Source organism: Doryrhamphus excisus, linkage group LG7 (assembly GCF_037039965.1).
Source record: "Doryrhamphus excisus strain RoL-2023G ecotype Guam linkage group LG7, RoL_Dexc_Guam_v1.1, whole genome shotgun sequence".
Classification (NCBI taxonomy): Eukaryota; Metazoa; Chordata; class Actinopteri; order Syngnathiformes; family Syngnathidae; genus Doryrhamphus; species Doryrhamphus excisus.
Window position 1 is genome coordinate 5,815,046 of NC_136363.1, and position 12,825 is coordinate 5,827,870.

The following is a 12,825-nucleotide window of genomic DNA, read 5'->3' on the forward strand; positions in this document are numbered from 1 at the left end:
TCATGAGAAATGAATAATGAATAATTCAGTAAAGTAACTTGTTAACCAAACAAATCAAACCAAGTAGCAGATGCACTGTGTAGCCTGTATGTTTTTGTTTTTGTTTTTTTTTACTTGTTTGGTTAACACAGTTCTAATCTGTTTTGTGCTTGTGGAACAGATTTGCCGTGGTGAGAGATTACAGATAGATTAAAAAAAAAAAAAAGAGTCGGTCAGTAACCGAAAGTCTGTTCTTCTCGTGAGAACAAGGCCAGTTATTTTAAGGATGTTATCATTATGGTATGCATTATTATTATTATAAATGCAATGTTTTCCTACCACTTTTTAAATCATGTTTTTTTTGTGTGTGAAATAAAATAACATGCAGTGCGACTGAATGAAATAACATCCCTTATGAACAAAACGGGGGCGGCACGGCGGTCTAGTGGTTAGCGCGCAGACCTCACAGCTCAACACCAGCGTTCAATTCCACCCTCGGCCATCTCTGTGTGGAGTTTGCATGTTTTCCCTGTGCATGTATCGGTTTTCTCCGGGTACTCCGGTTTCCTCCCACATTCCAAAAACATGCTAGGTTAATTGGAGACTCCAAATTGTCCATAGGTATGAATGTGAGTGTGAATGGTTGTTTGTCTATATGTGCCCTGTGATTGGGCAGCGACCAGTCCAGGGTGTACCCCGCCTTTCTCATCCAAAGACAGCACCCCCTGCGACCCTCGTGAGGAAAAAGCGGTAGAAAATGAATGAACAGAACGGAACATTGCAAATGTAAATAATTTCCATTAGTGCCAACCACCAGCTCTAAGTTATGGTTTGTATTAATTGTGCCAGTGGTAGTTGCAGTCAAAAGTATGGAGACACTTTTGCATAAACATTTTCCTGTATTTACATGGCTATGTTGTGCAGGAATTGTGCTAAACGCATGCGACTGCATGCAATTCTTCAATAGAAAAAAATATACACTAGGAAAGAGGAAGGACATGCCTGTTATGGCCTTATTTTGCCTGCTGTCTGCCTCCTTATATGGCCAAGGAATGGCTCGCGCTGACAAGGGCGGAAACGCGGCGCGGTGACAGCTGGGTAAATTCATCCAGGAAGAAGAAGAAGAAGCTCCTTCTGGTCTGGCTAGACAAGCTACACAGACGAACCCGACGTCAAAGTAAACAACCGAGACACCGCTTTGGTAGGTAACAAGCACGGTTCTTGCTCTTTTAGGATCAAAGAGTATTTGATTAAAACACACAATAGAGCGTTACCTCAATCATTCCCCAAATCAATGTGACGCTAACACACCCGGTTAGCCACTGTTGCTAATCGGTGCACTAATTGCAGCACAAATATTCAACAATATTTCACCTTTCGTCGACGAAAGAGCATTTTATATATGTGTCATGTATCCATGTTATCAAATCTTGTTATAATAATCACAAAACGCAGTGAGGGCGTGTTAGCGAAGAACCAGGAAATGCCGAAACAGCGGCCGCTACAAAGGGGGAAGCATGTCTAGCGGTAATATTACTAACATTACATTATTATCATAAGGGTATTACGGTACTCAAAAGTGCAAGTGACGTTTCTGAGGTACCGGTAATGCTAGCTAGCTCGCAGTGTGTTGATGATGCTAGCGTCCCCCTAATCGGAGAAGTGTCTTTTAACGCCCCGAAAACCTATTTCACATTATAACTGTGTCAAATAATAAGGCTTCGTTGTCCATTTTTATAGTGGTTATGCTAGCCCCGGAGTGCTAATAGTTTTTAGTACTTGGCAAGAACACCGACTTCAGCAAACCTCTTGCCAGCTTTTGTAGCCTCGCTCGCATTAGTGTTTTGAATTTTATGTGTCATCCACTATTAAATCACGCATATAGATGGCGTATATTTCGTGTTCCCTTTTAAACCGTAATGAAAGGTGACGTCTTTGTTTAGTATAGATGGGACATGATGGGACTGGATGAGACATGTGCGGCGTTCAATAAATCTCGAAAACCGGAATTCGTCCACATCGTTCGACTGTCTCTCTTAATAAGTCGTAAATACTTAAGAATATATGTTATTAACGATTCTATTTTTACTAACGTGTACCCTAAATGGTACTGTGAGTTTTCACCAAACTCCTTTATGTTCTCGCAAAGAAAAGACGTGTTGGTGACGTCACCAAGTTGAAAGAGTTTTAGTTTTCACGTTAACATAGCAGATAAAGAGCCAATAGCACGTTTCGCTGTTGCTTTCTTAGCCATCGTGTGCCATAGTAATACATATACATATACATATAACATCCCATTCACAGTGGTATTATAAGCTAGCTTAAAGACTACTAACGATACATTATAACTGAAATTTCCTTGGGCATCTGGAACGCACCACCCGCTTGAAGAATTCACTGGCCGGCATTGAGTGCCCCTTGAACGCCCCACACAGCACTCCCTCCTGCTGCATGCTGTTTTATTTCAATGGCAGGCAACTCGCAAATATGTACGTAGTCTATAAGGCTTTATATATGTACAAAAGCCCCTTTTTATAAGATGATTTCACTCTTGTGCATGTTTGTTGTTGACACTTACAACACCTTTAGCTTTCTTTGGGATGTGAATGCTTCTCTTGGCACTGGATGGCAATTAGGTCGTGGGTATTATTAGGGGTGTGTGTGTGTGTGTGTCCTACCTTAATCTAATTATACCACCAAGCCAAGTGGGTGAATTAATGTACAACTCTCTCCAAAGGAGTGGAATGGTTAAAGTATGAAAGTGACGCATTTATGGAGAAATGGAGCCATGCGTGACTAGCAAAATGTGCCAGTGTAAACATTTTAGTTTTTGTTCATTACCCGGCAACCAACTTCCATCCCGATGTTGTTGTCCTTATGCACCAAAATGTTTTTCAAAGTGGGATGGCTGCTGCAAGCAGCAGGTAGAAATGGTTGACGTCATTATCATGTTTTCAGCCAGGTGGAAGCACCTGAGACTGGCGGTGTCCCGTTACAGCCGCCTTACGTAATGTTGATCTATCTTGCTGGGTGTGATCATGTCAGATACTGGTTGAACTTGCAAGAAACAATTGCAATCTCTGCCATGTTTGTTGGATGATGCCAGAAATCTCATGGTATGAAGCAAACTTTAACCTTCACGACTTACCTGGATTGATAGGGCTTGTCGACACACACACTCTGGGATCATCATAACATTTACACAGCAAGTCCTGACCTGCTTCCTAGCAAATGCAGATGCATTCTTGTGTTTTCTTACATAAGGATTCAAAGGTGGAATGCAAAAGTGAACATTTTGTAAGGAACAGATACCTTCATTCCCTTCAAGTTCTTCCACATGTGTACCAACACAGCTATATCTTGGTGTCAACTTGTCATACTTTCCTAATCACCTCTTTAATCCATAGATATGGCAGAGTTGGCGAGTCTGGTGCAGCGTCTGGAGGTGGCGGTGGGCCGCCTGGAGGGCATATCAGGCCCCGGTAGCGGCAATGGAGGGTCTGCTGGTGGAGGTAAGACTGAAATTATTGTGAATCCCTTTAAGTTGAAGATTGGCCAGGAAAAAAAAATCAATAATTAGTGCCAGTTTCTGAACCAGGAAGCCATGATATCACACACAGGACTTAGGGTGGTGTGAAAAAGTGTTTGCCACACATCATCAAACATGTAAATATTAGTCAGTGACAACACAACTGAACACAAAATGTAGTTTTTAAATGGAACTTTTTATTAAGGGAGGAAAAAAATCCAAAACTACATGGTCCCGTGTGGGAAAAACTGACCCTCCCCCCTAAACCTAATAACTGCTTGGGCTACCCTTAGCAGTAACAACTGCAATCAAGCGCTTGGGATAACTTGCAATTAGTCTCTTACAGCGCTTTGCAGAATTGTCATTCAGCTACATTGCAGGGTTTCTAGCATGAAGTGGAACCCATTATGCTAATTATTCCACCCTTTGTATTGAGTTGTGGACTGCACTCCGCTGTGATTGGTCGCATGCTAACACTGTGAAATCTTCAATCTTCCACAGAGCAGGGGAGGGTAGGTCTACAGCTTGTATTTAGGAACGCCCATATAAGGAGGTCCGACTCACTGTGATGTCACAGGGAGCCGATTTTAGAAAAAAACTCTGAAACCAAGTATTCAGAGCCATCCCAAACTTTTTTCTGTGCTCACTTGTGCAAACCTCTGAAACTTTAACATAGTTGAACACAAGAAGAAGTCTTCATTTTGTTTCTCTTCAGCCATTCAGAAGTGGACTTGCTGCTGTGTTTTGGATCATTGTTCTGCTGCACAACCAAAGTTGGTTTTAGCTTCAGGTCACCAACAGATTGCCGGACATTCTCCTTCAGGATTTTTTTGGTAGACAGCAGTTCAAGGTTCCATTTATTAAGAGCAAGTCTTCCACGTCCTGAAGCAGTAAAACAGCCCCAGACCATCACACTACCACCACCATATTTTACTGTTTTTATTTTTCTGAAATGCACTATTACGTTTACACCAAATGTAATGGGACACACACCTTCCAGAACATTAAGCTACGTTGTCATGGACTAATAATTAAATTTGATCATCTGAAATATTGAAGTGTGCCAAATGCATGACAGTGAAAACGTTGAGTGGAAGTACTTCTCCGAGTCATTATGGCGTATACAACAAAATATCAGAAGAGATGAGACATATTCAGATGTTATGTTTGCTTGTCGTCAAAGCTCACTTCTGGTCAAGCGTTAGTGATGACGTAGCGGTGGTTTGGTGACATCATCATTCTTGTACTGTCTATGTACATGGCAGCGACAAATCGGCATTTAGAGATTTTCCTCTATAAGCTGCTTTCAAAAAATAGCATTTCAGGTCACCTAGAACTGTTAACGTGTGGATGAGACCTGGAAACGTTTCTGTGTGACTTAGTTTTATCTAGACCCTCTTCCTCTGGCCTGTCCGCCATTCCCTTTGCTACCGCATCATAAACGATGGGCTGTGATGTGGAATCATCACCATTCCTCGCCTGCCTTTCATGCCCTTGTTGCAGCACCATGATGCAGCATCGGCGTCACTGTCTTTGACGGAAAGTCTTTAAAAGTTATCAACTCTTTAGTGTGTAGATTCCCCCGCTGCCTTGCCTGAGCCCACATCTGCGCAATCCGAGGATTCCTTCTCCTTTTCTTCACACTTACGTGTCCAGTCCCAAGATCCAAGTCACAACTTCTGCCATAACAATCTGCTTGAACGACATGGACTCCACAGACGCTTCATCTGGTCCCAAACAACTACGAGAAAAATTGGGCTCCCACACCGCCCTTCTGGGAAGTCATTCAGAGATCCTTCAAAGTCTGACCCATCTTAACAAAGCACTCTACTATCAAATAGCTGAATTGACTCGCAAAGTGTCAGATTTAAATACCGGTTTGGTGCCTGCCAAAGGTGCATTGCCCAGCAGGGCAGCGAGGGAGTCTTATGCCACCGATCCACAACCCTTTATGGGTGAGTTCAATAAGTGCAGAGAATTTTTGCTTCAATGTGAACTCATGTTTCAACAGAGACCCAATACCTTTTTAATATGAAGGTAAGATGAAAACAATGTTCTCCATCCTGACTGCTTGGGTCCAGCTGCAAACGGACTTATAGCACTTCGGCAAGGCCCTCAAAGTGTTTCAGAATATTCCATAGATTTATGGACATTGGCAGCAGAGTACACCCTCTGTCCTCTTAAAGGTTTAACGGAGGACCCTAAGGATGTGGCGGCCGCCCGGGAGGAAACCGCCAGCCTCAATGCCCTGGTGTCTTATGAGCATTCGCATAGACAACCGGCTTCAAGAATGGCCGATAAGCAGTGTGTCCCGATCATGTGTTCTTCTCAGTACAAGAATCCAGTCACACTACTAAGCGTATATTGTACACCAATCAGCCTGCACAAGATGAGCTGATGCAGCTTAACCCATGAAGAACAGGAACGACGAGTATGTCTTTTGCCAGGCTATTTCCTATGGAATTGTCCTCTAAGAGCTTCAATTCTCATACCCGTCAGGGAAAGTGGGGCCCTGATGGAAGAGTCTAGTTCTAAGAAACGGCCTCTTTATATCTGTCTAGAACGCAGCGTCACTGCAAAAGCAATGGAGTGGCTACCTGCAGACCATCAGGATGACATTTCCCTTTTTTAGTCTTGCAACCCCCACATTTAGTGGATGACAACAAAACGAGCGACAGACCAAAGATGGTGGCCTCGCTGCGGTTTGGACACCCCTAGGTTTTTGGGGTACTTAGATAAAATCTGGGTGGATTTTTTTCTATTGGGTTCTGGGACTACTACTTTTCAGTGACCTGATTTCAGACTTGAGTGGGTATGCTTGTTCTTGTCTCATAGTGGTGTTTCACATTGCCGTAGTATTTGATTGGAATCCCTCTACAACTTCACAAGCGATCTGTCAGTTTAAAATATTCATGGTAACCTTTGTACGACTGAAGTTGTGTCGATTGTCAAATTTCTTTGTTGACAATATTTTTCTGTCTTGGCAGCGGTAGCAGCCTACGTTGAGGCCTTTGACGAGATCATGAATGGCCCTGTGACTCAGTATTGCTCCATCAGCCAGCAGATAGCCGGGGATGTCCTGAAACATGTACGTACTGCATTGCTCATTGCAGAAGCTGCTGAATTGTATTCCATACAACAGAGTACACACACATATATATATTCCACATATAATATAGTCATGTCTTGTTCCTCTCCTCCTCGCAGGCAGAAATGATGAAGCAGGCATTCACCTGTCAGAAACAACTCATTATTATGGCCTCCTCTTCGCAGAAGCCCTCCGATGTCAGTCACTCATTTTGTCATTTATTCATCACGGAATGAAAAGCATCAAAAACATGTTTTGGTTCAATTTGTCCGTGTTTGTGCAGACGGTCCTGACCAACCTCCTGCAGCCGGTGTGTAAAGCCATCCAGCAGGTGCAAGCGTTCCGCGAGCAGAACCGCACGTCTCCGTACTTCAACCACCTCTCCGCCGTCAGCGAGAGCGTGCCTGCCCTCGGATGGGTTACCATGGTGAGCTTATGATTTTGGCTTTGTGTGTGAAACAGTGGAGGGCTTTGTGTTTGGGCGAATGAATGAATGAATGGACATCTCGTAGCCAACAGGGGGCGTGATGACCACAAACGGACCTGACTGTTGTACTTTGGATGGTTAATATTCTACTTTTGCCTTTTGAAATGCACATAATGGCATCAGAAACGAGGCTTGAACTGATAAGGTATTTCATGTTGTGTAACTCCATATTTGCTTTTGTCCTAGGACCCTAAGCCATGCCCGTATGTTAAAGAGATGCAGGATGCTGCCATGTTTTACACCAACCGTGTGCTTAAGGAATACAAGGAAAAGTAAGGAAATCATCTTATCAGTTTTGAATGTATCCTAGCTAAATCCAGTTAAAATATATGTTGAATGAGACTAACATTAAGTATTTCACTGAAGTCTTCCTGTGTTTAAAACATGCCACAACTGCACGGAATACTCTTTCCAACCCTGCCGTCATACCAGTCAGGCTTTTGAGAGTAGATGAAATGACATAAATGCACAGATTGTTTGGTGTGGTGTTAACTAAGGATCGACCGATACATCGGCCGGCTGATATATCGGGCCGATATTTGCGTTTTTTTTCCTTGTATCAGTATCGGCCGATACGCGAGTGGGATCGCCGCTGTCAGGCATCCGCCGGGGCAGCTTTGTGTTGCTTATGAGAGGTCTTTATCGTGCACAACACGAACTTTAATGATGAGAGAAATGTTTTATATATCGTACTAAATTGTGTTTGTGTGGAGGCGGGGCGTGGGGGATGCGCGTCACGCTGCGGAGGAGCTGTCATCACATCGATGCTCGATAAAACTTAAAACTACGACAGAAAAGTTTTGCACATGGGTGAATATTTATTCCTGTTAAAATTGATAATGCTGTTTAAATGTGTGTTTAAGAAAGCTGAATCCTACTGTGTTCAGTGTTTACATTATAATAGAGACCTGTAATATTTTTTATCATGGTCATTTTTTCCATGTAAATTGAGGGATCAAAAGCAGTATCGGACACAAATATCGGCCCAAGCAAAATCGGCCATCGGCTAAGGGTGATGGAAAAAAAATCGGTATCGGCATCAGCCCCCCAAAAAAAACATATCGGTCGATCTCTAGTGTTAACATGTTTCCTCATTGATCACAATTGATTTTGTAATAAACTGAAACAAAGCGATTCTTTCCTGTCATGCTCACCAGGGACAAGAAACACGTGGACTGGGTGCGAGCCTATTTGTCAATCTGGACTGCATTGCAGGCTTACATCAAGCAGCACCACACCACCGGTCTGTCCTGGAGCAAGACTGTGAGTTTCACACCAGCTTCTGTTACTACCTTTTAAAACCTGCATATTCATTCATTCATTTTCTACCGCTTATCCTCACGAGGGTCGCGGGGGGGTTGCTGGAGCCTATCCCAGCTGTCTTTGGGCGAGAGGCAGAGTACACCCTGGACTGGTCGCCAGCCAATCACAGGGCACATATAGACAAACAACCATTCACACTCACATTCATACCTATGGACAATTTGGAGTTGCCAATTAACCTACAGCATATGGAACTTATTAATACAAATAATGAATAGTCATAATGACAATATCAAAAGTGTAAAAAAATGTGCAAAAAATATACTGAAATAAAAATGTCTTTCATTCATTTTCTACCGCTTATCCTCACGAGGGTCGCGGGGGTGCTGGAGCCTATCCCAGCTGTCTTCGGGGGAGAGGCGGGGTACACCCTGGACTGGTGGCCAGCCAATCACAGGGCACATATAGACAAACAACCATTCACACTCACATTCATACCTATGGACAATTTGGAGTCACCAATTAACCTAGCATGTTTTTGGAATGTTGGAGGAAACCGGAGTACCCAGAGAAAACCCACGCATGCAAGGGGAGAACATGCAAACTCCACACAGAGATGGCCTAGAGTGGAATTGAACCCGGGTGTCCTAGCTGTGAGGTCTGCGTTATAGTTTAGTGACACAGAAGCAGACAGGAAGTCTCCCCTTGCCCTCTCTGGTCTCTCTATACTTCATTTAGTGGCAATTTTCTTTAATCTTTTGGTAGAGTTCTAACAATGATTTCCTCCCCAGGGCCCGGTGGCATCAGCGGCTGCAGCCCCTCCCAGTGCGCCTGGTGGATGCGCTCCCCCACCTCCTCCTGGCCCGCCACCTCCTCCCATGGACATCAGCGAGACCTGTGGCGACAGTGACAACACCAATCGCAACGCGTTGTTCAAGGCCATCAACAAAGGATCCGACATCACCAAGGGTAAGTCTTCACAGTGACAATTTGGCCATATCATATTTGCATCGGGCGGCACGGCGGGCGAGTGGTTAGCGCGAAGACCTCACAGCTAGGAGACCAGGGTTCAATTCCACCCTCGGCCATCTCTGTGTGGAGTTTGCATGTTCAGGTTAATTGGTGACTCCAAATTGTCCATAGGTATGAATGTGAGTGTGAATGGTTGTTTGTCTATATGTGCTCTCTGATTGGCTGGCCACCAGTCCAAGGTGTACCCCGCCTCTCGCCCAAAGACAGCTGGGATAGGCTCCAGCCCCGCCCCCCCCCGCGACCCTCTTGAGGAAAAGCGATAGAAAATGAATGAGTGAATATTTGCATGGTATTTCCCTTACAGGCCTCAGGCATGTCAATGATGACGAGAAGACACACAAGAATCCCAACCTCAGAACTCAAGGGGCTGCTGTGCGCACCGGACCAAAGCCCTTTAGTTCCCCCGCCGCCCGACCTGTCGCATCGGCCACCCCAGCACGCACTCTTCCCCCCGTGCTTGAGCTGGATGGAAAGAAGTGGAAAGTGGTAGGTTTTTAGATCCACCTCGTAGGCTCCTTCTACGCAGTCGGTAGAGCTGGCGGTTTTTGGGGAGTCACCGCTGTGTATACAAAGGACACAGCACTTATGTGTTAGGGTAATGTCATAATGCATACATACATAGGGGTGTCACGAGACACCCACTGAGAACCGGATGAGACAAATGTTTCTCATCATTCAATCTGTCAAGTTGTGGTTGCCATTTTTGTGACAGATTTTCTCTCAGGTAGTTTATACTAGGGATCGACCGATATGGTTTTTTTGGGGCCGATGCCAATACCGATTTTTTTCCTTCACCCTCAGCCGACGGCCGATTTTGTTTGGGCCAATATTTGTGGCCGATATTGCTTTTGATCCCTCAATTTACATGAAAAAATGACCATGATAACAAATATTTATTGAAATATAAACACTGAACACAGTAGGATTCAGCTTTCTTAAACCCACATTTAAACGGCATTATCAATTTTAAAGGGAGTAAATATTCAACCATATGCAAAACACACACAAACACATCACACTGACACAATTTAGTACGATATAAAACATTTCTCTCATCATTAAAGTTGGTGTTGTGCACGATAAAGACCTCTCATAAGCAGACACGGCTGCTCCAATTCCTTCTGTGCCTGCGTGTGTGTGTGTGCGTGCATGCTCGGAAAGAGCGCACACACATAACACGATACGCATTTAAAGTTGCATAGTTCATTCTTGTTCTGCTCAACTATTGATAGTTGCGTTGGTATGTGATGTTTTTGGGATTTCTTGTTGTCACACCGTGACTTAAACTGTTATGTCTAGCGATCACCCAGTGAATTGTGATGGGCTTTGGTACAGTGTTAAACGCTAGCTACCTCTATTACTTGTGAAAACACGCTCCTGATGTGATTCAACAGTGGGGGCGGGGTACCACGACGACGTGTGTTGCGGGGTCGTCGTTGCCCCGGCCGATGCCTGACTGTAAATCACGCAGTGGAGTAATACATCGGCGAACCCACGCGTGTATCGGCCGATACCTATACAAGGAAAAAACGCAAATCGGTCGATCCTTAGTTTGTACTCTGTGAAACATTTGCAGCATTTCTGGCTTTATGACTGTACTAAAAGATCATTTCTTCGCTGTCTGCACTCTGCAGGAGAACCAAGAAGGTGCACAGAATCTGGTGATCAGTGACACCGAGCTGAAGCAGGTGGTTTACGCTTTCAAGTGCAATACGAGCACTCTGCAAGTCAAGGGCAAAATCAACTCCATCACTCTTGGTAACGAGCAAACTTTGTTTCGGCTTTATTCTCCAGTATCATGATATTGGAGTAACATCAGATCCATCTACTGCTTCTATTTCCAGATAACTGTAAGAAAATGGGCTTGGTGTTTGATGACGTCGTGGGCATTGTGGATGTCATAAACTGCAAGGATGTTAAAGTCCAGGTGCGTATCGAGTTACCAATGATGTATCCACCTTATACATAACATGCGGCATTGAGAAACCCTGCTGTCGTGTCCAGGTTCTGGGTCGGGTTCCTACCATCTCCATCAACAAGACGGACGGTTGCCACGTGTACCTGAGCAATGACTCGCTCAACTGCGAGATCATCAGCGCCAAGAGCTCAGAGATGAACATCCTGGTTCCCCAAAAAGATGGCGAATTTGTGAGTTTGAGCCCCCACATTGCCTGTCATTTGTATCACGGCTATTTTGATTACTTTTTTTAGAGCCATGTCGCCATAAAATAACACCCCTATAGTAATTCTTTGTTGACATCACATTGCTCACAGTGACCTCTCGTTCCTCTCCACAGACGGAGCTCCCGGTTCCTGAGCAGTTCAAGACGGTCTGGGACGGCCAGAAGCTCGTTACCACAACAACAGAAATGGCAGGGTAGAGGTAGCAGCATGAGAAACAGCCGTCTGTTCTCAACACCGCCACGCACACACACACACACACGTACACACACCCCGAAAACCCACTCTTCCCCCCCGTCCTTAATGTTCCACCTGACTGATGTGACCCCACTCACCAGCTAAAACCCACATACTGTCGAGGTGAGAATCGAACACTCCCATTCCCCCAGTTAGCCAATCGCAGCTTTAGCTGTTTCTTCCCACAGCCAATGAGGACTGCTCACTTTTTATCAGAAGCATTCCTCCAGCCAATCAGCAGGGAGCACTTTGCCATTAGGTATATTTTCTATTGATCTGGGTCATGCTGTGCTTTTCACCTAAATTCCAAGCGGTAGTATCAAGATGCTTCACTTATTTCTTACATTTTTTTTTTGTGTGGCTTGATAGGTTAGTGCTCCTTAACATGCAATGAACAGTGAAGCACTTGTTGACAAACCCCTTCCATGGCCTCCATATCGCACATTGACTCATAAATATTAACAGTTGTTGTGGATATTAAATATCGTCTGCACATAAATTAGCAGTATAATCAGGTCGTGTATGTGCACCAAGACCTCTCTACTCTTCCAATGAAATGCATCATCTCATTCGAATAGAACAAGATCACATGCACGTGTCTTTGTGTACACATTCCCGAGTATTAGACATTCCATGTGAGAAGAGGCTTGTAAGGAAAGGTTGTGGCGAAGGGCAACGTGGTTTTCTGAGAGACGTGTCACCATGTGATGTCTAGATCCTGGTCCTAACTTAACTCTGTAGACATGTCTGCACCATTTGGCTAGCAGTTTTTTTTTATATACATTTCTTTCACCTCTTTTTGGGGGGGAAGGGGGCAGGGTCCACAATCTTGATTTCTGCTCATTAGTACTGGAGACATCATTAAAATGTTGCAATAACATATTGGTGTTTTTATTTCAATAAGTCCAAATGCATGGATAAAACAATGTTAAACGATTTTATTACTTATATTTGTAATGACTTGTATTTTTGTTACAGCGCTATAAAATCTACTTTGATGTTATTTACAAAGCACATCACCAATCGGTG

General features: G+C 44.1%; 1 protein-coding gene across 2 annotated transcripts; it reads left to right on the forward strand.

Moving 5' to 3' along the window:
- Positions 1–1,028: 1,028 nt before the first annotated feature.
- cap1 (CAP, adenylate cyclase-associated protein 1 (yeast)) lies at positions 1,029–12,676 on the forward strand. 2 transcript variants are annotated; one of them, XM_058046272.2, is made up of 13 exons: positions 1,029–1,180; positions 3,387–3,491; positions 6,496–6,596; positions 6,716–6,793; positions 6,880–7,023; positions 7,270–7,355; positions 8,241–8,346; positions 9,138–9,315; positions 9,683–9,864; positions 11,013–11,136; positions 11,223–11,305; positions 11,383–11,526; positions 11,676–12,676. In XM_058046272.2, exons 2-13 carry the CDS (start codon positions 3,389–3,391, stop codon positions 11,757–11,759), a joined length of 1,413 nt encoding a protein of 470 aa, XP_057902255.2. In that variant the 5' UTR covers positions 1,029–1,180; positions 3,387–3,388; the 3' UTR covers positions 11,760–12,676. The 2 variants fall into 2 exon arrangements, with proteins under 2 accessions (XP_057902255.2, XP_057902256.2); XM_058046273.2 differs by lacking the exon at positions 1,029–1,180 and adding an exon at positions 2,444–2,468.
- Positions 12,677–12,825: the final 149 nt, after the last annotated feature.

Bases quoted from the DNA above. Each gene is read 5' to 3' on its own strand.
- cap1 (XM_058046273.2), top strand. From the start codon at position 2,447: ATGGCAGGCAACTCGCAAATAT. The intron at 6,794-6,879 runs GTCAGTCACTCA...GTGTTTGTGCAG, and splicing joins CTTCGCAGAAGCCCTCCGAT to ACGGTCCTGACCAACCTCCT. The intron at 7,356-8,240 runs GTAAGGAAATCA...CATGCTCACCAG, and splicing joins CTTAAGGAATACAAGGAAAA to GGACAAGAAACACGTGGACT.